At 39.3% G+C, this 26,552-nt stretch overlaps 1 protein-coding gene across 8 annotated transcripts in view; it reads right to left on the reverse strand.

Moving 5' to 3' along the window:
* The window catches only part of LOC140209923 (neuron navigator 1-like), a 672,220-nt gene that overhangs the window by 347,177 nt on the left and 298,491 nt on the right, over window positions 1-26,552 (reverse strand). For 2 of the 8 annotated variants that reach the window (XM_072278595.1, XM_072278594.1), the window contains exon 1: window positions 19,158-20,137. The exons of the other annotated variants lie outside the window; for them this stretch is intronic. In XM_072278595.1, the coding sequence (XP_072134696.1) occupies window positions 19,158-19,830 (673 nt within the window). In that variant the 5' untranslated portion in view covers window positions 19,831-20,137. Of the gene's footprint in view, window positions 1-19,157; window positions 20,138-26,552 lie in introns of those variants that run through there. 8 annotated transcript variants of the gene reach the window in all.

Here is a 26,552-nt window from a genome sequence, read left to right on the forward strand (position 1 = left end):
TACCATAGACTCAACCTGTAAATTAACCTTCTGGGAGTCTTGCATGAGGACTCCCAAAGCAGAAAATGAGGGGCTTGAAGGGAACTCATACTTGAACTCAGTTCTCAGTACTTGGGCTTGGGCTTGCTCAGGGAAATACCCTTCAGATTGCACAACAGTAAAGCAAGCAGTCCTATTTAAACCAGGTTAGGCTGAAGACACTGGATTCATGAGAATTAACTTCAGACGGGGCTCATAAAGAGCACTGGAGAAGATTCTAATGAAGTGTAAAGTTTATTTTTCAGTATTTGCGCATTGCATTTCATTGTATGTTTTGAAATATGTGACAAATCTGTCTCTCTCCCTCTGACAAAATAGTGCTTTGCGATGGGATTTCTAGGTATCCCTGTACTCTATTATTGAATATTCTCCTTAAAGTAAAAAAAACTCTGCTTTGCCATTTTTCACCTTATACATATTGTCAAAACTTTCAATTTTACACCTCATAGTTGTTCTCATTATTTAGCTTTTCTCTTCTGTCTAGAATAAAATAATCTTAATATTTCAATTACTGAAGAATGTTAAACCAACGCTATTTACATTATCATCTTTACAATCTGAAAGTAGCACAAGAGTCTCCAGTCACCTAATATGAATACATGCAGGATACGAAATAAGGTAGATGAGCTTATAGTGCAGACAGAAATTGACAAGTATGACACTGTGGGCATCATTGAGTCAAGGTTGAAAGCAGATCGCATCTGGGAACTAAACATCCCAGGATACGTGCTCTATCAAAAAGACAGGCAGGTAGTCAGAGGGAGTGGGGAGGCTCTGCTGGTAAAAAGAATTAAATTGTATCCTTAGAAAGAAGTGGCATAGGATCTGAAGATGAAGATGAAGAAGGCAGCAGGAGAATGAGGTTGACAGGGGTCATAAATCAGCTACGATTGAATGTGAAGAAGACTTGATTGGCAGAATGCCCTAATTCTGGTCCTATACTTATAGTCTTGTTGAGCACAATCCACCATTCATTCATGGCTGGCTTATTATCCCTATCAAATCCATTCTCCTGCTTTCTTCCTGTAACCATTGATACATTTACTAATTATGAACTGATCAACCTATCATTTTCAACCCCTCACTGCTACAGTCAGAAGTTCCCACCTGCTTCAAAAGTGCAACAATTGTATCAGTGCACAAGAAGAGTAGAGTGAGCTGCCTTAATGGCTATCGTCCAGTAGTACTCACATCTACAGAGGTTGGTCATGGCTAGAATCGGTTCCTACCTCAGAAAGGACCTTGACCCATTACAATTTGCCTATGACCACAATAGGTCTACAGCAGACGCAATCTTAATGGCTCTTCACATGGCCTTAAATCACCAGGACAATACAAGCACCTATGTCAGGATGCTGTCCGTCGACTATAGCTCAGCAATTAACACCATTGCCCCTCAGTCCTGATCAACAAGCTACAGAACCTGGTCCTCTGTACCTCCTTCTGCAATTGGATCCTCAACTTTCTAACTGGAGGATCATGATCTGTGCAGATTGGTAATAATATCTCCTCCTCACTAACAATCAACACTGGCATACCTCAGGGATGTGTGTTTAGCCCACTGCTCTATTCTCTCTACACCCATGACTATGTGGCTAGATGTAGTTCAAATGCCATCTATAAATTTGCTGATGACCATTATTGGCAGAATTGCAGGTGGAGCTGAGAGGGCATACAGGAATGAGATATACCAGCTAGTTGAGTGGTGTCACAGCAATCTTGCACTCAACATCAGTAAGACCAAAAAGCTGATTGTGAACTTCAGAAAGGGTAGGATGAGGGAACATGAACCAATCCTCATCGAGCGATCAGAAGAAGAGAGAGTGAGCAAGTTCAAGTTCCTGGGTGTCAAGATCTCTAAGAATCTAACCTGGTCAACTATAAAGAATGCAAGACCACAGCTATATTTCATCCAGGGGTTGAGGAGATCTAGTCTGCCAAAGAAAACATTCCAAAACTTCGACAGATGTACCATGGAGAGCATTCTGACAGGCTGCGTCACTGTCTGGTATGGCGGGGGGGGGGGAGGTGACGGCAACTGCACAAGATCAAAAGAAGCTACAGAAAGTTGTAAAATTAGTCAGCTCCATCTTGGGTGCTGACCTCCGTAGCATCCAAGACATCTTCAAAGAGCGGTGCCTCAGAAAGGTGGCTTCCATCATTAAGGACCCCATCACCCAGGACATGCCCTCTTCTCACTGTTACCGTCAGCAAGGAGGAGCAGAAGCCTGAAGACACACACTCAGCGGTTCAGGAACAGCTTTTTCCCCTCTGCCATCCGATACCTAAATGGACATCGAACCCATGAACACTACCTCACTTTTTTTTGTTTCTATATTATTTCTGTTTCTGCACTATTTTTAATTTTACTATTTAATATACATATATATATATTTAATATATTATCATGCATTGCTGTCGCAAAGTTAGCAAATTTCACGACATATGCCGGTACTATTAAACCTGATTCTAATTCAACTTCTGCTTTAATTATACTCAATGGTTTCAGATTCACCATCTTTTGGCTAAAGAAATTTTACTTCAGCTCTGTTCTAAATCCACATCCTTCTATTCTGAGGATGTGTCCTCTGGTCACAGACTCTACTATTATTGAAAATATCCTTTCCATGTCCAATCTATACATACAATTCAATATTTGGTAGGTTTCAACAAAATCCCTCATTATTCTTCTAAACCCCAGTGAGTACAAGCACAGAGATGTCAAACACACCTCATACATTAGCCTTTTCATACTGAAAATCACGTTATAAAACCCTGCAGCCTCTCCAACCCCAGCACATCCTTCCTTAGATATGGGGTACAAAACTGCTCACAATAATCCATTTGCAGTCTGACCAATGTTTCGTAAATCCTCAGCATTAAATCCTTGCTCTTATATATGAATCCTCTCAAAAAGAATGATAATATTGCATTTGCCTTCCTTACCACTGACTCAACCTGCAAGCTAACTTTTCGGAAATCCTGCACAAGGACTCCCAAGTTTCCTTGCACCTATGATTTTTTTAATTTCTTCCCTGTTTAGAAAATAGTCTCTGCCTTTATTCCTTCTACCAAAGTACATGACCATACACTTCCCTACACTATATTCCATCTGCAACTTCCTTGCTCATTCTCCCAATTTGTCAAAGTCCTTCTGCAGACTCCCTGCTTCTTCAACATTACCTGCCCTTCCACTCATCTTCATATCATCTGCAAACTTGGCCACAAAGCCATTACCCAAATCACTAACATATAACAAGAAAAGAAGTGGTCCCAACACTGAACCCGGTGGAACACAAGTCACCAGCTGCCAACCAGAAAAGGATCCTTTTATTCCAACTCTTTGGCTCCAACCAGTCAGCCAAACTTTTATCCATACTAGTATCTTTCCTATAATATCACAGACCCTTATTTGTTCAGCAGCCTCATGTGCAGCACTCTGTCAAAGGCCTTGACAAAGTAAGCAACATCCACTGACTCCCCTTGGACTAACGTGCCTGTTATTTTCCTCAAAGAATTCCAACAGATTTGTCAGGCAAAATTTGGCCTTCAGGAAGCCACGCTGACTTTGGTCTATTTTATCCTGCACCTCTAAGTACCCCAAAACCAAATACTTAATACAACCACTGAAGTGAGGCTAAAAGGCCTATAATTTCTGCCTTTCTCCCCTCTTAAAGAGTGGAGCGACATTTGAAGTTTTACAGTCCACCGGAACCATTACAGAATCTAGTAGTTCCATTAAAATCACCAATAAATCTTCCAAAACTCTTCAGCTACCTGTTTCAGAACACAGGGGTATAGTTCATCTGGTCCAGGTGACTAATCTACTTTCAGACCTTTGAGCTGCCCAAGCACATTCTCCTGAGTAATAGCAACAACACTAACACTCACGTCTCCCCACTGACACATGCAAATTGCTGGCATATTGCTGGTGTCTTCCATAGTGAAGGAAAACACAAAATATTTACATTTATCCATTTTCTTCTCCCCCATTACTACCTCTTCAACATCTTTTTCAAGCAGTCCAATATTCACTCTCACCCTTCTGTTACTCGTTATATATTCTGAAGAATACTTTTTGTATCCTCTGATATTATTAGCTAGCTGACCTTCATATTTTATCTCTTCGCTCCTTATGGCTTTTTAATTTGCCATTTGTTGTTGGTTTTTAAAAACTTCCCAATCCTGTAACTTCCCACTAGCTTTTTCTATTATGATGTCTTCAACTTCCCTTGACAGCCAAGGTTGTCTCATCTTCCCTTTAGAATACTTCTTCATCTTTGGAATGTATCTATCCTGCGCCTTCCGAATTGTCCCCAGAAACTCCAGCTATTGTTGTTTCACTGTCATCCCTACTAATTGTCCTTTCCTATCAACTTTGGCCAGCTTCTCTCTCATGCCACTGTAATTTGCTTTACTCCACTGTAACACCATTACATCTGACCTTATCTTCTCCCTCTCAACTGCAAGGTAATTTCTATCGTGTTATGTACACTGTCTCCTAAATGCTCCTTTACCTTAAGCTCCCAAATAATATCTGGCTCATACACAACACTCAATCCAGAATTGCTTTACCCATGGTGGGCTCAACAAAAAGCTGCTCTAAGATGGCTTAAATACCCTAATTCTACTCCTATGTCTTTTGGTCTTGCAATCTGTTCTTAAATTACAAGGCTTAATGAGGTGGAGGTTCCAAATTTTGCTATTCATTCTCAGGAAGACAGGGACAGGATTTGTCCTCCCATCTCTATCACTATGGGAGAGTTCTTGCTTCTGCCTGTCAGACAGCAAAACCAGACCATTGCTGTCCACATTCAGGGAGTGCATCTGCAGCTGTACAATCTTGGCCATGCCACAAGGTTATGGCATTCATATTCCTTGAGAGCCAGCAACCTTCTTGCATGCTCCAGTGCCTAGGTTAAGACTGCAGAGGAGGTGGAGAACAGGAACTAATAGAATATGTAAGGGTGACTACATACAAAATTCAAATGGTATAATCACTTCATTTATAAATTCAGTTCTGTACTGAACTAAAGTTCTTTAGTTCTGCACGATAAAGCTGAGACAAGAACAGTATATTTAATCTTAACTTCCCAAACTGCATCACTTTGCGCCTATGTGAGATCATTCCAACTGCCATTATCTTACCCACTTTCTGATCCATATCCCATTCCAACCACAGACACAAACAACAGGAATTCTGCAGATGCTGGAAATTCAAGCAACACACATAAAAGTTGCTGGTGAACGCAGCAGACCAGGCAGTGTCTCTAGGAAGAGGTGCAGTCGACGTTTCAGGCCGAGACCCTCCGTCAACTACAGACACACTTCTTTACTGTCCACTGGACTACAAATCGTTGTGTCATCTTCAAATTTACTGATTATGCAACTCAACCATATTACTAGTGTACATGACAACCAACAGAGGACTCCACACTAATCCCAGCAATACACCTCTCGTCACAGGCCTCCAATCTTTAAAAAAAGTGTTCCCGAGAACATACCATGAATACCCAAATCAAAAGCCGTGGATGAAGGCCAGATCTGTGTAATTCAAGTCTGGTGATGCAGGATTATACAAGAACTTACAACTTACAACTTACGGAGGGCGATCACAGGAGCAAAAGAACAATTCCGATTGAGGTTAGAGGTAGTATCAGATGCACGCTAACTCTCACAGGTTTTACAGGCCATTACTTCCTACAAAGCGAAACCTAACATAGCGAATGGCAGTGATGCTTCATTTCCAGATAAGCTCAACACCTTTTTTGCTCACTTTGAAAGGGAGAATAAAACTACAGCTATGAGGACCTCTGCAGCATCTGGTGACCCTGTAATCTCGGTCTTGGAGGCCAATGGCAGAACGTCTTTCAAAGGAACAAACCCTCGCAAGGAGATAGGCCCTGATGGTGAACCCGGTAAGGCTCTGAAACCTGTGCCAACCAACTGGCAGGTGAGCTGAAAGACATTTTTAATTTCTCCTTGCTACAGTTGGAAGTTCCTACCTGCTTCAAAAGGGCAACAATTGTAGCAGTGCCCAAGAAGCACATCAACTATCATCCAGCAGCATTCACATCTACGGTGATGAAGTGCTTTGAGAGGTTGGTTATGACTAGAATCAACTCCTGCCTAAGCAAGGGCCTGGACCCACTGCAATTTCCCTATTGCCACAATAGGTCTACAGTGGATTGATCTCACTGGCTCTTCACATGGCCTTGGATCACTTGGGCAATACTCATATTAACCTCAGACTAGTGTTTATTGACTATAGCTCAGCATTTAATATAATTATTCCTACAGCTCTGCTCAAAAAACTCCAAAACCTGGGTCTCTGTACCTCACTCTGTAACCAAATCCTTAACTTCCTCATCAGAAGACCATAGTCCACACGTATTGTAAAAGACATCTCCACTGTCTGATAATCAACACTGGTGCACCTCAAGAATGTGTGCTTAGCCTACTGCTCTGCTCTCTCTACACCCATGACTGTGTGGTTAGGCACAGCTCAAACGCCATCTATAAATTTGCTGACGGCACAACTACTGCTGGCAGAATTTCAGATGGTGGTGAGAAGGCTTGCAGGAGTTAGACAGATCAACTGGTAGAGTGGTGTTGCAGTAACAACCTTACACTCAACATCAGTAACGCCAAAGAATTGATTGTGGACTTCAGAGAGAGCAAGATGAGGGAACATATACCAGTCCCCATTGAGGGATCAGTCATGGAAAGGGTGAGCCATTTCAAGTTCCTGGGTGTCAACATCTCTGAGAATCTATCGTGAGCTCAACACATCAAACCAGTTACAAAGGTCACACAACCGCAGCTGTAGCTTGAGGAGATTTGGTATATCCTGAAAGACACTAGCAATTTTTTACAGATATACAGTGAAGAGCATTCCAACTTGCTGCATCACTGTCTGATATGGGCTGTGAGGGGGTGCTGCACAGGATCAAAATACGCTGCAGAAACTTGTAACCGCAGTCAGCTCCAATGTGCCCCCCACCCCCAGCATCCAGGACATCTTCAAGGAGCTATGCCTCGAAAAGGCAGCATCCATCATTAAGAACCCGAATCACCCAGGACATGCCTTCTTCTCATTGCTGCCATCAGGGAGGAGGTACAGAAGACTGAAGGCACATGTTCAATGGTTCAGGGACAGCTTCTTCCCCTCTGCTGTATTTCTGGAGGGACATTGAATGCATGAACACTACTTTTTTTTCTTTTTTGTAACTAATTTAATTTAACTTTTTACATATATACATTTTACTGTAATTTACTTATTATTTACATACTGCATAATAAATAATTTGGGTAAATAATTTATTATGTATTGCATAATAAACAGATTTCATTACATATGCCAGTGGTATTAAACCTGACTGTGATTCACTACCATCCTCTGCCTCCTACCACCAAAACAACTTTGTATCTGAATGGCTAATTTAGATTAGATTAGAGCTGGACTCCAAAGTGTTCTTATCTTCCAGTTCAGCCTACCATGCAGGACTCTTAACAAAAGCCTGCTAAAGTTGATGAAGGCAACATCTACCACCCTGCCCTTAATCATGATTAGATCTTCAAAAACAAAAATCTCAACCATTTTCACAGGAAGTTGGCAAAATTTCCAGACACCAAAAATCCTCACAATCACTCTATGAACCAAGCATCAAAACCAACAATACCCAAAGGCCTGATCCTCCGGCTCCTTGACCCTCCGATCCTAGCAGAAACTCCAGTCTCATCAGCCCCTCATAGGTTGAAACTATTGCCAATCTTGGGCCTTGGCCACGAGTGTAGCGTGTACAGTCAGACCCAGAATCAGAATAGTCATTGGCAAACTATGCACCAATTATTGGGCAAGCCTGCATTTGTCTGATCTTACTTCTACACAGCTTTTTCCAAGCTTTCTAAACTTTTTTAAAATGTTGCAGTAGACTTTAAGTAGTTTGTATAACACCTCAAATTCTTATGTATTTTTGTTTAGTTTTTCAACTCTTAACAACCATCACTGTGCATTCTTTACTTGTTAAGCATTTGTAAGTACTTCTGAATGTCTCGGACTGAATCAAAGCATCCTGCTTTAATGTTTCCAACAAGGTCAGGGTGTTTCCTTCTTTTGGTTGGTGGGGCTTGTTTTAGTTTCCCCCACATGACCCTATGGAAGGCTCTTTCACCATGCAGAACTTGTTTCATGGGGCTTTCACAACAACTTCCTGGAGGTGCCACTGGGCCCTCAGCATCAAGTGCAGGTGTCTCACTGCCGACAGCAAAGTCTGGGCCGATGCTGATCCTTAATTGCTGCCTGATATAACTGAATGGCTTTACTGGGTCACTTTAAAGGGTAGTTAAAAATCAGCCACATCGCTGAGTGTCTGGAATCACAATAAAGACCAGATGGGACAAAGACAGTATGTTTCATTCCCAGGAGACATAAATGGACCAGATGGTTTTTCAGAACAATTTCATAGTTTCAGGGATATAATTACAAATTCTTGCTTTTTAACTCCAGAAATTATTTAGTTGATCAACTGTAATTTCCACAATTGCTCTGATAAGAATGGAACTGAAACAGTTACGGCTGCTCTACTTACCCACAATATCACATTCAGGTAAGAGAAATGTTCCCTTCACATAACGGGTAGCTAAGGCTTTGTGACTCTTGTCCTCCTCCCACTTCTTCGAGCAGCTTGTCCTTCTCTGATTGTCCTTTGCTCATTCTCCCAGTCATGCTCTATTTCAGGGGATTGTCTACTAATGCACCATGTCTGAGAACAACTGGTTTGTGCAGAAGCACTGAAATCAGCAAAGCTTCCTTCAGCACTTGCTACAGCACTCACTGAGGACTTCTGCAACCAGAAATAACCAGAGAAAACAGCAAACACAGCTTTATTAATCCTTTTCAATAACACAGGTGATAAGAGCTAGAATTCTTCTGCAATCTGAACTAACAAAATCAACAACCACAGAAAATTGTTGCAGCCAGAAAGACGACTGTTTCTCTGGGATAGAAGAGTCCAAACATGTGTCATAGGTTTAGGATGAGAAAGGAAAGATTTAAAAAGGACTTGAAAACAAAATTTTCACACAGTGGGTGGCAAGTATATGGAAGAAACTGGCTGAGCAGTGGCTGAAGCAGGTACAATTTAAGAAGCACTCGGAAAGGTACATGGCAGGGAAGGGCTTAGAGGGACATGGGCCAAACACAGAAAATTAGGACTAGCTAGATGGGCACTGTGACCTGTGTGGACTGGTTGGCCCTAAAGGCCTGTATCGCACTTGACGCTAGAATAATTCAGTATGCCAGTGGTGTTCTGCTGCAGTAGCCCATCCACTACAAGTTTCAACGTGTTGTGTATTCAGAGATGCATTTCTGCATACCACTGTTGTAACGCCTGGTTATTTGAGTTATTGTCGCCTTTCTGTCAGTTTGAACCAGTCTGGTCATTTTCTTCTAACCTCTCTCATTAACAAGACATTTTCGCCCACAGAGCTGCCACTCACTCGATGATGTTTTTGTTTCTCGCACCGTTCTCTGTAAATTCTAGAGACTATTATGCTTGAAAATCCCAAGTGATCAACAATTTCTGAGATACTCAAACTGCCCCGTCTGGTAGCAACAATCATTCCACGGTCAACGTCACTTAGATCACATTTCTTCCCCATTCTGATATTTGATCTGAACAACAACTGAAACTTTTGACTATGTCTACATGCTGTTATGCATTGAGTTGCTGCCAAATGATTGCTTGATTAAGTGTTTGCATTGATGAGCAGCTGTACAGGTGTAACTAATAAAGTGGCCACTGAGTGTAAGTTAACTGAGCACCATATTCTTGATACGGAAACAACAGGAATACTGCAGATGCTGGAAATTCAAGCAACACACATCAAAGTTGCTGGTGAACGCAGCAGGCCAGGCAGCATCTCTAGGAAGAGGTACAGTCGACGTTTCAGACCGAGACCCTTCGTCAGGACTAACTGAAGGAAGAGTTAGTAAGGGATTTGAAAGTGGGAGGGGGAGGGGGAGATCCAAAATGATAGGAGAAGACAGGAGGGGGAGGGATGGAGCCAAGAGCTGGACAGGTGATTGGCAAATGGGATATGAGAGGATCATGGGACAGGAGGTCCGGGGAGAAAGACGGGGGGGGGGGGAACCAGAGGATGGGCAAGGGGTATAGTCAGAGGGACAGAGGGAGAAAAAGGAGAGTGAGAGAAAGAAGGTGTGTATAAAAATAAATAACGGATGGGGTACGAACTTCCGCTAATGCCCCACCTCCCCCTCGTACCCCATCCGTTATTTATTTTTATACACACCTTCTTTCTCTCACTCTCCTTTTTCTCCCTCTGTCCCTCTGACTATACCCCTTGCCCGTCACGTATTTGACTGCATTAATCATCACATCAAGGTCAATATTCAATGACTTGAGAAATTGGCTAGGGCACTCCTGCAATGATTTACCTACCCTAGCATAACTGACAATTTTCCAAACATCTAGGGAACTTCTAGTGAGACTTGCATCCTTCATTATCAACAAATACTGCAGCAAATTGCTCAAGTACCAATTAATCTCCACTGTCATTTCAAAGATTTGTCACTCAAGTTTCCCAGTATCATTCGTACGTTAGATTAATGTATCACATGTACATACAGTGAAATGCATTGTTTGTGCTAACAACCAACATACCCAAGGATGAGCTGGGGGCAGCCCTCAAGTGTCGCCATACAATACAGTGCCATGCCCACAATGTTCAGCAGAACAACACAAACAACAACAGAACATAGCCAGAGAACCACAGCAAAACAAGCCCATTTATCCACTCTCCCATCTGTCATACACAAATGGGCGCATACAAAGGCCTCCAATCCAAGGACAGGCCACCTCTGGACTTCCAGGCCTTGGCCTCAGACTCAATTGCATCACATTAAATTAATTACTTCATTGAAGGCAACCATTTTTTTTTATTAAAAATCACTTCAAATTTATACAGGATGATTTTATCTCTATGATCAGCTTGATCCTTCAAAGAGAGTTGGGGAATCTCTCAGAGCATGGAAATTATTCACACTGGGGTGGGAAAGTGGTGAACTTGGGAAAGATAGCCTCTTTCATTTCCACGGCAATGCTTTCTGTTGCTGTACCGTACCAAGGAGAGTGCCTTTTTAATGCTGCCTCATTCTCCAATAATAGTCAGTGAGCCAATGACATGTCAGCTACAAGATCCGCATAAAGGTCCCAAGAGAAACCATGTAGGTCAACTTTAGCACGTGGAACTGCTATGATTTTTTTAGCACTTGGCTAAGTTTTCTGAAGGAACGGTAAAGATTTGTCACATGTATATAGAAATTACCGTGAAATGCGCTATTTGAGCCAAAAACCAACACAGTCCAAATATATACTGGGAGCAGCCTGCAAGTGCCACCGTACTTCCAACAGCAACATATCAAGCCCACGACTTAGTAACTCTAACGCATATGTACATCTCTGAAGTGTGGAAGAAAACTGGAGCAACTGAAGGAAACCCATGCAGTCAGAGGGAGAATGTACAAACTCCTTATAGACATGGGTGGGAATTGAACCCTGATAGCGATTGCTAGCATTGTAAAGTGTTATGCTAACCGGTATGCTACCAAGCTGCCCTAGTGTATGCTGGTGTTGTACAGTACCTCGGCAAATAAAAAGAGGGTAAAGTCCCACTTCTTGGAAAAGGAATTAAGGTGATGTAGAAACCGTGGGCATATAACCAAAGGGCAAGTGATAGAAATAAAAATAAAAGGAGCAAGAAAGAGCATGAAAGTAGATAATAACAAAATGAGAAGGTGTTCAGTATGAACATATCATAAGAGGAGGTGCGAGGACAACCAGGGACGAAAACTAAAATCTATGCAGGAAAACAAAGAGTCTGGCAGAATTTCTAAGGCAAAGATACTGCTAAATTCAAAGTAGGAATGATGGCAGCTAAGATACTAACAGAATAGACATTGGTAAAGAGGTCTCAGCAAAGTTGAATTTATTACACTGCTAACAAAGATGCAAGTATAAATCCAACAAATACAGGCTGCTTAACTTGGTGGTGGTGGAGGCTACTAGAAATGGCAATGCATTACAATATTAATAGTTACTTGCAAATCAATAGATGAAAGCCAAACTAGATCTATTCAAGAGAAATTATTAAGATTTTTAATATTTAACAGAGAGACATAATGAAGATAATATCATTAACTACAAGCAGTAACCCAGCAGCCCTGTAAAAACTGAAGATAACTGGCATTAATATAAAAGTACGCCAATGGTTGGGATGATACCTCTCACAAAGGAAGATGATTGTGGTAGTCAGAAATCAATCATCCCAGCCTGGGGATATCTCCACAGGAGTTCTTCACAACAGTGTCCTACATCTAGCCAGCCCCAACTGCTTCATCAATACATCAATAACCTTCTTTCCATCACAAGACCAGAGATGGGGAGGTTCACTAATTATTGCACAATATCCAATGAGCAAAAGCAGCAGACCTGACTACAGCAAGACCATTCAGAGCTGTGAACGTTGACAGGAGAATTGATACGAGTGTTCAAGAATAAAGGGAAAATATGCATAATAAGAATGTTGTTGTTGGCAAAATGATGAATACCAGACCTCAGTGATTTAAGGTGACTGGTAAAGGAAACATAAGGTCACATGAGAAGAAAACTATTTCACACAGTACGTAATTATGGGATCAAGTTCACTACCTGAAAGAGTGGGGAAGGAATATTCAATTATGACTTTCAAAAGAGAAATTAAATATGCACTTCAGGGGGAAAATATTGTACATCAATTAGAAAAGAGGAAAGGAATAGGACTAACTAAATTTCTTTCAAGAAAGCTTAATGGGCCAAATTCCTCCTGTGTTGATTTTAACGTTCTAGTGCATATTCTTTCTATTAAAGTGTAAGGAATTACTGGAATTTAATGTTTTACAGAATTATTACCCCCTAGCCCCTCCCCAATTTTTCATGTTTTTTTCAACAAGCCATTGATCCACTTAAGATTAGATTTTAGTAACAATTAAATTTGGTAAGTAGCATGTGATCATGCCAGAGATTTTTTGAGGAGATTTTGCAGAGCACTATAATTGAATAAACTCACGTGAGTTGAAAATGTCAGTCATTGCTACATGATTAAACAATTACAACATTTTAGAGTATTTCAATGACATACATTGTTGTCAAAGGTTGCATTTATTAATCATCAAATGCAATAATACAATCACTGTCTATAATTGAGTTTACTAGTCACAAGTATGTGCATCAGAGGACCAGAAAAGACAGAAATTACGTTAATTCATTTCATTCTAAAAATATTTTATGCTCCATCTGAAATGTATATTAAATATTTGTCATTATGAACAATACAGAATTATCTATTAAGTTCATTCTGGATCAAGACATGTTCACTGCTTTGTCAGCTGTATTCTGTTTTCCATCTGCAAGCAGAATATAGCTATGAGAAGATGTTCCATTTTACATGCAAGATCATTTCTGAATTTTTGCCTCAATTGATTATAAAATGTTATAATGGGTCAGTTAACACACATCAAAGTTGCTGGTGAACACAGCAGGCCAGGCAGCATCTCTAGGAAGAGGTGCAGTCGACGTTTCAGGCCAAGACCTTTCGTCAGGACGGGTCTCGGCCTGAAACGTCGACTGCACCTCTTCCTAGAGATGCTGCCTGGCCTGCTGCGTTCACCAGCAACTTTGATGTGTGTTGCTTGAATTTCCAGCATCTGCAGAATTCCTGTTGTTATAATGGGTCAGTTTATGTTTTTGCATGACAGTTAATGCAATTTAGCAATACATTTTCCATGAGAATAAAATTAAGTACAGAATAAAATTACTGTTGCCTCTGAGTGCAAATATACTGTACATTCAATTTTTTTGTAGAAATTTGCTAAATATTTCCATTAGAAATAAAAAAAAGTAAGAGTCTTATTTCTCACCAGAGGTGAGGAGGTGAAAGAATGAATTCAAACTCCTGCTGGTATTTTGTATGTTTCAATAATTGCCATCTGGTTTAATGACATTCTAGAACTGTGAGAGTAAAGGCTGTTGTATCAGAGTTAACAAAAGTTGTAAACTAAGAACTTTCTAATAATGGAGAAGTGCAGAATTATAAACATACTCATTATTAATAGGTAGCTGCACAATGCCTGTAAAGTCATCTTATCGCATTGTTGAAATATAGTCATGGAGACATACAGCAAGGAAACAGGTCCTTCGGCCCACTGAGTCCATGCTAGCCATTAACCACTTATTTACACTAAACCCACATTAGATCTTTTCCCCCACATTGTCATCAACAACACTTCAGAATTTACCACTTATCCCACTTACAGTGGACAATTAGCCTACCAACGCACATGACATGCAAGGAAGCTGCACACATGGTGGAAACTAGCCCAAGCAGTCATAGGTAAGATGTACAAACTCCACTCCAACAGCACTTGAGTTCAGGATTGGATCCAGGTCTCCGACATTGTGAGGTAGGGGTTTGACTAGCTGCTCCATCAGTCCGCCCAATTTTATTTAAATAATTTTTAGCATAATAAATATCTAAAGATAATGTAACTAGTTAATATTCCAGATTAGTACATTGCACAAAAATAAGACTGTTTACAAGATACAATACATAAAAAACTAACGAAAAGGCAGATAGAATATAGGATAATTGTCCCAAATTTTCTGTAGCAGTTTGATAAAGTCACACGTTAACAAAATAATAGTCCATGGAATAAAAAAATTAGCACTGGTATAGGCAATGAAAGGGCAGAAAACAAAGTCATTGCTGTAAAGGAAATTATACAGTACTGGGACAACAACTTTTTGATGTATATTAGTGACCTAGTTAGGGATGTGAATGAAAAATGTGAGTATTTAGTAGGATAGAGGAAGATTTTTCTCACAGGCCATCCTAATTCCAAGTACAAAATTAGCTGCAGCTTCAATAGACAAAGGCCCTTAAGCCCAACTAGTCCATGCTGATCATAATTCACATCTAAGCTAGTCCCACTGGCCCCTATTCGGCTCTGAAACTGGTGTGCTGAATAACCTAAGCTAAAAACAAAATTGTAGAGTTATGAGGAAAGGGATGAATTGGATTTCCTTACAAAGTGCTAATACAAACTCAATGGGCGTTGCAGACTGAACTCAGTGATATCAAGGTTTTTCAATTCTATATGGATTTATACAATGCCTTTCACAATATCCTACTCTCAATGTACTTTAGCACAAACAAAGAACCTTTGAAGTATAGCCGGCATTGCAAAATCGGAAATTAGTATTTCATTCCAGTTCTTTTTCTGTTTAAAAGGTTTTGTTTCAATGTCTTCCACCGGAATGAGAAATTCGCCTGAATCACAATTGGAAAAAGTATCATATGAATGTAATTTAGTAATTATACAGATATTAAGACCAAACAGATGTAGAAGAAATTAAGTTCTTCTCCACATCCCTAAAAGATAAAAACTTAACATTTTTAATAAGCATTTCTCTACCTTATAATCATATAAATTATAATTCCCATTCCTTTGTTATCTGTATTTATTGCCTCATTCTCTCACTAAATATACTGAATGAACACAATATGCAAGACAACCAGTTGGCAAGAATGCATAAATGCATAATACCTTTCATACCTCTAGGGTGTCCCAAAGCTTTATTCAATCAATGAAGAGAGATTTTGTGATCACTGCTACCAACAGGTAACAGATCATCTAATTTACAAATACCAAAGTCCCTGAAGCAGCTGACTAATATCAACTTTCTTTTAGCGATATTGGTGGAAGGGACAATTTTGACAAGTCAGTGGGAGAATACGCTTTTTCCTATACAAAATAGCCTCACAAAATTTGAGAGGCTAGACAGAAACTCATCTCAGTGACTCATCTAGAAAATAGTACCTTTCCCACAGGGCCATGTTAAATTGCGTTTACATGTCCAGTATTAAACCCACAATCATCTGAGTCACAGACAAGAACACTGATATAAAATCACAGCTGCTATTTGAATCATATTCCTCTTTACTTCATGCCTTTCCTCATGCACACTTGAGCAGGGAAATTCATCTTTGGTCACTAGTGCTGAGAATAACCTCTGGTGCATATTCACCTTGCAGCTTTTGTCCTTTGACTTCAAAGGTTGTATAGAAGGTACATAGAAAAGGCCACATACATTCAGAACTGGCAACCAAAGATGAATTCTTTTCTTTGCATTTTCCTCACCAAAGACTCAGAAGCTATTAAATGCAGGATTGTTCACTTTAACAACTGCTGCTCAATACATCAGTCCTTGAGTAAGTGTTCAAGGAAAGGGCGGGAAAACATTCAATTTGCTGGCTTCTCACTACCACCGCTCCACATAGAATTGGATTGGTAAAAGCCCTGAAAAGGTTTTGGATTATCCATTCATTCACTGTTCTAGAACCCACATTGCATGTTCTAGAGTTTACAAAGAAAGACAGAAAGAGTTGCATACAAAAGAAAAACCAGCGTTGGGTAATAAAAGGGAGAAGTAATGCATTTTAACATTGTTTCCACCCTATTATCCCAACTTATTTGACAATTTATATAGAGGCTTTGACGATATCAGAAAAAAATGCATCATAAAGCCAGTTTAAATGAGGCATTTACTTTAGGAAAATTATGGTTTACGTACAGTGGAGCCTCTCCACATGTTCTACAACAGGAAGAATGTACTTCGATCCTTAACTCAGATATTTTGCAAACAATTGACCACCAAGCCATTGGTAATGGTGCTTTTTATCATAGGAGCACTGAAGTAGGCCAATAAAAATTCCTCATCTCATCATTTTGTATAAAATGCTTGGCATGTGATTAGTGGTTTGCCCATCTGCTGAAATCAAGACTGTACCTAGCTTTGTGATCCAGCTGATTTTTTTTACCAGAATTGATATTTCCTTTTCTCCTTTCCTGTGCTGGGACACACAAGCCTACTCAACTGCCAAATCTGCACCCTGGCCAAGGTGACATTGCACCTGTACCTTTCATTTCTTAGAAATACATAAGATTAGTTTCAAATATTGTTATTTTTAAATGATGTTTAAGTACATTAACTATAATTAAGCTCTCAGAAAATTTTACAGAGTAAGTTTCAGTAATACACTTTACCATATTAGGAGGCAATCGTCATAAGTTGAAGACAGTTCAAATCATCTAATATTTAGAAACATCACAACTATGACATTCCGTAAATGTTCATAAGTCAGAATCATGTTTCGTTTTCCAAACCTCACTAAATCACTTTGAATTCCTTCGGTATAATTTCAATTTTAATTGCACCCAGTATTTCAAGCTATTTAATAGCCACTGGGTTGAACCCTGATAAGCATGATTAATGTCTGGATAATGCAATATCCATTGTGAATACAATCTATTACAAGGATCCCACAGTTTAGTGAGATGTAAAACACTGCAGTCCTTTGAACAGTGGTCATGCTGCAATAGCACACCATCATTTCTCAAAGGATTACAATTCTTTTAATGGTAGGTCCAATTTCAGCCATGCGCATGACAATTAAGTTAATACAGCAAAAATGGAAATGGCAGTGTCATACATTAAATTAAACATCAAAGCCTTGAAGTCCTTTGCTAAAATCATAAATCAATACTAAAGAGACATCTTAGCTGTCACATGAACATGTCTCAAACTATAGTCCACCTATATTCATAAACAGCATGATACAAGACATATAGTAATTCACATGCAATCATCTGGTAGTAATTTGCAAAGTAAATAGCAGTGACATCATAAAGATTTTATTAAATGGATCCGATTTAAATTTCAATCTGTTGCTTGCAAATGGACTCTGAAAGATCCAGATGCTCTATGGCTCCTAATAATTTTTTAGTCCATCATTTTTCAAAATATTAGAATGAGATATAAATTTATTTTTGAATCTATCACCTCAACCTGACTTTCATATGAAGACAATAATGGCTGAATTTATAGATGGAGAAATTGTACTTTATGAACATAGTAATTAAAATAATTTAGAACGTAATTAATTTTCAATTAGAAAATATGAAATATACACTACCCAACAGTGCTGTACTCTGCCACATTAAAATAATGCAAGACCATCAGTTTATCTCAAGAAAACTTCAAGGAATTTTTTAATATAAATGTTTAAATGTTCATTTATCTAACTCAGTTTTATGTTATTATATGTTAATAGTTGCTTAAGTGGTTAAATGTTGAAACAGGATATTAAAAAGTAATATTTCTGTTTCTGATAATTTTAAGTCGGACTACTGAAGTAGTACTGATTTGCATCCTTTCAAGTGCATGTGTAATATCTACTGAGAGCAATGTGGAAGCACATCATTAACTACAAGACATGAAACTTTCTTTTCAAATACGATTGTTAAGATGCAGAACATGCAAAATGTGGCTCAATTGAATAAAAAGTATGTATCAACATTGAACAGAAACAAATTAGATTAACTTCAATCATATGTACAACTATATCAAAAATTACCTTAGAAATAACTGAACTATTTAAAGAAGATTGTTGTCAAAAAATAATATCCAATTTTTTAAAACAGTACTGTATAACAAATTAGGCAGAGCGGCTATTTGTAGCTTCACAAAGATTTTGTTCTCATTTTGAAACAGAATCTCTGCCCACAAATTACAACAAAAATCCGGATTATGAAGAAGTAAGTAACAAAAATCCATCCAGTGGAAAATACATTTTTAATTATCAGATATTTCAATATTTGCAGATGGCACATAGATAGCTAAGGCACAATTAAAATGTATTATATGGCTGCAAATACAGCAACCTGCCCACCAGAGCCTCACTGCACTGCATCAGTAATTAAAAATGACAATTTTAAGTGAGTCAAGGAATGCTATTAATACAACAATGGCCTAATTATAGACATCTTTCTCTACACTAATTACAATGACAGATCATAAAAGAGCAGGTTTTAACTCTTTATGGGGGAGAGTCACAACTGCTGTGTAAACTGAGAACAAACACACGGGATGTAAAATCTGAATGATTTTGTTTTTACTATTTAATGGACATGCTTTTAGCATAACAAGCATAAAACTCACCCAGCATTTGACTAAATAAAAGCTGTTCTAGGTCACCCAGCACTGTGACAACAAGCTCAGGATCCACCTTTAAATAAGCTTTTTCCTCTGGTTGCTGGGTCTTGCTTGTTGCTGGTGTCTGCTTTTTAATATTCTTTGCTTTGCTGGACAAAATTTCATCATCAGATCTGCTCCCATCCCCTGTGCTGGTGTCAGTTGGTTTATTAAGTGGTTTTACTTCAGCCCAGGGTCCTCTTGGGATCCTACTTGGGATCCCACGGACTGCAGAAGGTGCTGCGAGAGGTTTATTCACACTTGGTGTTATTTTGCACTGAAGCAGCGAGTGCTCAGATTTTGAGAGAGATTTAGACATTGGTGCCTCTTTAGGTTTCAGCCCTCCCTTGCCGAGTGTTTGAGCCGGCTTTGACATGTCGTCGCACCACTTAGGCTCATACAGCTGCATCTTTTTTTCTGCATCAGTCAGGAAGGAAAGATTAGTGAGAGATTTTTGCTTCCTCAAATTAGTTCCCCCTTTAAACACCTTCAGCTCGGCGGTTCTTTGCATTGTTGGAGGTTTACCCTTCCTTGCATGCTGCACTCCCTTGCCATCTGGCTGCCGCTTGTAATTCTTCACATCTTCCTGGGTCTCATCACACATCTCAGTTTCGCAACATTTGACATTTGCACCAAGCATCTTGCTGGAATGTAACCATTCGTCCGTATCCAAACGGCGGAATAACGGGAAGGTTTCTTGCTTTCCAGCTCCAGTATTCAATCCAGATATCCCTCTCTGAAACAGCAGTTCCTGGGCTGTGCAGCTCTCCTCACACAGCTTGCTTGTTGCAGCATCAGATGATCAGCTCCCGCTGGCAGATTGATCACCAGAGGAATGTCATCACCAAACGCCCTCCCCTGCTTCCAAGATGCTCTGTGCTAGGAAAGAAAAGGCTATTCCATCATTCCCAGCAAAAGGGGGAAATCAGAGAGAGCAGTTCCTTTCTTGTCCAATTGCTCTCTCAAGAATTTTTCTCACAGCTCAAGAACAGGCACCAATTCAAACAGCTGTTGTGGTAACAGCTTCCACTCCGGCATTAAAGCTGCTCAGTTAGTAAGGCAGGAAATACTGAGCGTGAGAAGGCAGGGGAATGGGCTGGACTGAGCCCTCCTCAATATGCAGCCCACATCCCTAGTGTATCCCAGCTTCCTCCACTGCAGTGGCTGCTCCTTGCTGCCATGGTAGCAGACATCTCGGTGAAAATTAGAACAAGAGCAAAAAACATGGTATAAAATAAAACACCCATCAGTAGGCAGAATGGAAAAGCGGCAAGTTATATTATTTCATTTTTTTCAGCTGTTCCTATAGTAAAGCCCGAAGTGATGTTACTATATAATTATTAATTTTAGAAAGTGCATTTAAGGATGGAAGGCACCATACCTGCAAAAGGGTGAATGGAGATTTTTTTTTCCAAATACGCTTTCACATTATTAAAAAAAATTGAGTAGCAAATTATCTAATATTCAAGAAGAAATATTTTTGCAGATGCATAAAAATTTGAAATCATATTTTAGAAAGATAAATTCAATCAAATAACTACTGTACAAACAGAGGTGTAACCATTTTACTGTCTCAGAGGATAACGGCACATAAGCATACAGATCACTGATGCTTAGTAACGTAATTAGGGAGCAAGTGAAGAAAACAATGGCTCTGTATGTCGTATGAGTCCGAACATTATAATTCCTGTCTTCCAACAGGAAATGGCAGTCCCTCTCAGGACATATTTAAATCAATTTTTTTTCGGAGCTCTCAATTTTTATTTGCATCCATTTACTCACACTCTGCATCAAATTACAAATGACTCAGCTGCAGAGAGATTGCTGAATAACAATATTGAAAATGAAAAGCAGTTAACATTCAGGACAAATCTGATTTTCATCTTAAATAGCAAGCACTCCAGTAATGGAAGACCAAAAAAAATCAAAGGTTCGGATGATAGTGGACTAAAGTAATTACAAAAATCCAAAAACCAAAAATTATTTTCAGTAGTTTATTATTTTTTTCTATGTGAAATGAATTTACCTAAAAGTACCCACAGGGATTACTTCAGCATATTCTCTCAAATTGTGGTCAATTAGTGTCAGCCACCCATATTGTAACAAGCCTTGACTAATTGTCAAAGAGCATTACAGCACAGAAACAGGCCTTTCGGCCAATCTAGTTGGTGCCAAACTGTTATTCTGCGTAATTCCATTGACCCACACCTGGACAATAACCCTCCAGACCCCTCCCATCCATGTACTTATCCAAACTTCTCTCAAATGTTGAAATTGAATCCCCATCCACCACTTCCACTGGCAGCTAGTTCCACAATCACGAAGAGGGTGATGACTGCAAGCACCTCCCCTCAGGTTTCCCTTAAACATTTCACTTTCACTCTTAATCAATGGCCTCTAGTTCTAGTCTTACACAAACAGTGGTCAAAAACCTGCTTGTATTTACCCTGTCTACACCCCTTCTAATTTTGCATGCCTCTATCGATCTCTCCTCATTCTCTTACACCACTGGGAATAAAATCCTAAATTAATCAACCTTTCCCTATAATTCAGGTCCTCAAGCCCCTCCAACACCATCCCAAATTTTACCTGTTCTCTTTCAATCTTATTCATATCTATCCTGTAGTTAGGTGAGCAGAACTATACACAATACTCCGAATTTGGCCTCAACAATGTCTTCGACATAAAATCCCATAAGCAACACACACAAAAAGCAGGAGGAACTCAGCAAGTCAGGCAGCAGCTATGGAGAAGAATAAACAGTCAACGTTTTGGGCCGAGACATTTCTTCAGAACTGAAGGGGAAGGGGAGAGATGTCTGAATTAAAGGGTGAGGGAGGCAGCAGAGTCTGGCTGGGTGGGAAAGGTCAAGGGCTAGAGAAGAAAGAATATGATAGGAGAGGAGAGTAGACAATAGGAGAAAGGGGAGGAGGAGGGGACCGGGGGGGGGGGTGTTTTTCTTCACTGGATGGAGAAATTGATATTCATACCATCAGGTTGGAGGGTACCCAGACGGATTATAAGGCGTTGCTCCTCCACCCTGAGAGTGGCCTCATCTTGGCACAAGAGGAGTCCATGGACCAACACATTGCAATGGGAATGGGAATGGGAATTAAATGGCCACTGGAGAGTCCCGCTTGTGGTAGATGGTGCGGGCGTGTTCAACCAAGCAGTCCCCCAATCTACGACGGGTCTCACCAAAGTAGAGGAGGCTGCATTGAGAGCACTGGACACAATAGAGGACTCCAGCAGATTCCATAACACCTTAAGATATAGGAGCAGAATTAGGCCATTTGGCCCATTGAGTCTGCTCTGCTATTTCATCATGGCCGATTCATTTTCCTCTCAGCCCCAATCTCCTGCCTCCCCCCCGCGCCCCCGTATCCCTTCACACCCTGACGAATTAAGAATCTATCATCCTCTACCTTAAATACACATAAATATATGGCCTCCATGGCTGCCTGTAGCAACAAATTCCACAGATTCACTGCTCTCTGGCAAAAGAAATTTCTCCTCATCTCTGTTTTAAAAGGACGCTCCTCTATTCTGAAACTGTGTCGTCTGGTCTTAGACTTTCCCACAACAGGAAACATCCTCTCTACATCCACTCTCTCAAGGCATTTCACTATTCGATAGGTTTCAATTAGGTCAAGTTTCATTCTTATGAATTCCAGTAAATACAGGCCCAGAGCCATCAAACACTCTTCATATGACAAGCCATTCAATCCTGGAATCATTTTCATGAACCTCCTTTGAACTCTTTCCAGTTTCAGCACATCCTTTCTAAGATTCCAGGCCCAAAGCTGCTCACAATACTGTACTCCAGGTGAGGTATCACCAGTGCTTCATAAAGTTTCAAAATTACATCCTTTCTTTTATATTCTAGTCCTCTTGAAATGAATGCCTTCTTCACCACAGACTCAACCTGCAAATTAACCGTTAGGGAATCCTGCACAAGGACTCCCAAGTCCTTTTGTACCTCTGTTTTTTTTTGCATTTTCTCTTCATTTAGAAAATAGTCAATCCTTTTATTTCTTCTACCAAAGTGCATGACCACATACTTCCCAACACAGTATTCCATCTTCCACATCTTTGCCCATTCATCTAATCTAAGTCCTTCTGTAGCCTCTATACTGCCTCAAAACTATCTGTCCTTTCAGCTATCTCCATATTATCTGCAAAATTTGCAACAAAGCCATCAATTCCATCACCCAAATCATTGACATATAACGTAAAAAGAACCTGAACCAAAACAAAACTGTGGAAAAACCACTAGTCACAGGCAGCCAACCAGAAAATGTTCCCTCCTGCCAATCAGCTACTGCTTCATCCATGCTAGAATCTTTCCGGTAATACCACGGGCTCATAGCTTGTTAAACAGCCTCACATGTGGCATCTTGTCAAAGGCCTTCTGAAAATCCAAGTACACAACATCATTGATTTTCTTTTGACTATCCTGCTTATTATTTCTTTAAAGAATTCCAACAGATATGTCAGGCAAGATTTTCTGAGGTTAATCAAAAATGGTTAGATCAACCTTTTTCTTCTGAGGAAATTGCCCGGGTTGTCCATTCTCTGAGTTCGGGGAAGGCTCCCGGTCCTGACCGATTTTCTGGAGGGTTCTATAAGGCTTTTGCTCCTTTGCTTATTCCTTACTTACTTTCTGTCCTTTCTGACTCTTTCAAATTAGGCAGGTTGCCACAATCTTTTTATGACACTTCTATTTCACTTATTCTCGAAAAAGAATAAAGATCCAAAGATCCAACTGATTGCTCTTCCTACAGACCTACTTCTTTACTTAATGTTGACGCTAAAATTTTATCTAAACTTTTGGCTCATAGAATGGAAAACATTCTGCCTTCTATTATCCCTGATGACCAGAATGGATTTATTAAAAATCACTATTCTCATTTTAACATTTGTCATTTACTGAATGTTATTTATTCACCCTCTAAAGAAACTTCGGAATGCGTGATTTCTTTAGAGGCTGAGAAAGCCCTTGACTGGGTTGAATGGAATTAATTATTTAAAATATTAGAAAAATTTAACTTTGGGTCAATTTTATTCAATGGATTAAATTACTTTATTTATCTCCCACTGCACAGGTTCTTACTAACTCTCAGAGTTCTAAACCATTTAATTTCCAACGTGGTACCAGACAAGGATGTCCTTTGAGTCCTTTGCTTTTTGATTTGGCTTTAGAGCCTTTAGCCACCGCGTTTCGTGAATCCGTTGACATCTTGGATATTTTAAGGAGGGGTATCACTCATAAGTTGTCACTTTATGCTGATGACCTTTTGCTCTACATCTATAATGTGGAGTCCTCTCTACCCTCAGTACTCTCTTTACCTTCTGAATTTAGTCAGTTCTCAGGAACTTAATCTTCATAAGAGTGAACTTTTTCCTTTGAATAATTTGATATCAGTCAACTCTGACCTTCCTTTTAAAATTTGAAGAAATCAATTTACTTATTTGGGTATAAAAATTACTAGGAATTATAAATTTCTTTTTAAATAAAATTTTATCACTCTTTTGGAGTATGTTAAGAAGGTACTATCAAATTGGTCTCCCCTTTCTTTATCGCTGATTGGATGTATCAAATCTATTAAAATGAATATTTTGCCTAAATTTTTATATTTATTTCAAGCCCTACCTGTTTTTATTCCTAAATCCTTTTTTGTCTCTTTAGACTCGATTTTATCTTCTTACTTATGGAGGAATAAAACCCCCCAATTAAACAAAGTTCATCTTCAGAAAACTAAAAAAAATGGGGGATTAGCCCTACCCAATTTTAGGTTTTACTACTGGGCAGTCAACATACGCTACCTTACGTTTTGGTTATATTATATTAATCGTAAAGACTGTCCGGTTTGGGTTTCTTCGGAAGTTAATTCTGTTAATAAATTTTCTATTATTTCTCTTCTTGGTTCTTCAATTCCTCTGTCCTTAAGTAACTTAACTGATAATTATGTAGTTAAACATTCTTTGAGGATTTGGTTACAATTTAGAAAATTTTTTGGGTTATTTGGTTTTTCACTCTCTAGTCCCATTTTTTCTAATTATATTTTTTAAACTTTCTTTAACTGATGTAGTTTTTAAAGAGTGGAATAGACTAGGTATTAAATGTTTTCAGGATCTGTTTATTGGAGATAGTCTTTCCTCATTTGATCAATTATCTATTAAATATAAACTTAATAAAGCTCACTTTTTTAGATATTTACAAATTAGAGACTTCTTGCGTTCTCAACTTCATACATTTCTTAAATGTCCAGATAAGAATTTAATTGATACAAATTTTACTCTGAGACCTTTTCATAATGGATTTATTTCTAATATGTACAGTATGTTGTTGGCAATGAGAAACATTCCATTAGACAAAATTAAAAACCTCTGGGAACAAGACCTACAGATTTCAATTGATGAGGATACATGGAATGAAATTTTTAAACTTATTCACACCTCTTTGTTATGTGCGCATCACTCTCTTTTACAATTTAAAGTGGTTCATAGAGCCTACATGACTAAAGATAAGCTCTCTCGTTTTTACTCAGATTTTTCTCCATACTGTAATAGGTGTAATGTTGAAGAGGCCTCTCTAATTCATATGTTTTGGTCCTGCCCGCGGCTTGATAAACTTTGGGAAGAAGTGTTTCAAACTTTCTTGGAACTTTTTAAAGTAAACTTTAAGCTCAACCCTCTGACTGCCTTGTTTGGCATTGTTGGAGGACATTATTTTACTCTTAAGTCGAATGATTTGCATATTTTGGCTTTTATTTCTCATTTAGCCAGAAGAGTTTTGTTGCTTAAATGGAAAGAAGCCGCTCCGCCTACTCATGCCCATTGGTTGATTGATGTTATGTCATGTTTAAATCTAGAGAAGATTAGGTGTTCTATTTCTACACCCAGACAAGATTTTTTCACATTATGGGGACCTTTCTGGAACAATGTCCACAATCTTCGACTTGTTCAGCAATGATGATGACTATTATATGTTTGAATTTATGACTATATGTCCAAGATTTTTTTTCTTTTCTTTTAACCAAACAGCTGTTTAACAAAACGCTCTGAAACTCTTCAATGATTTTAAGTTCCCTGGTCCCCACCCCTTTATTTTCACCATGGATGTCTAGTCCCTATATACTTCCATCCCCCATCAGGAAGGTCTCAAAGCTCTCTGCTTCTTTTTGGATTCCAGACCTAACCAGTTCCCCTCGAACACCACTCTGCTCCATCTAGCGGAATTAGTCCTTACTCTTAATAATTTCTCCTTTGACTTCTCCCACTTCCTCCAAACTAAAGGTGTAGCCATGGGCACCTGTATAGGTCCTAGCTATGCCTGCCTTTTTGTTGGCTTTGTGGAAC

Source organism: Mobula birostris, chromosome 14, assembly GCF_030028105.1.
Source record: "Mobula birostris isolate sMobBir1 chromosome 14, sMobBir1.hap1, whole genome shotgun sequence".
Classification (NCBI taxonomy): domain Eukaryota; kingdom Metazoa; phylum Chordata; class Chondrichthyes; order Myliobatiformes; family Myliobatidae; genus Mobula; species Mobula birostris.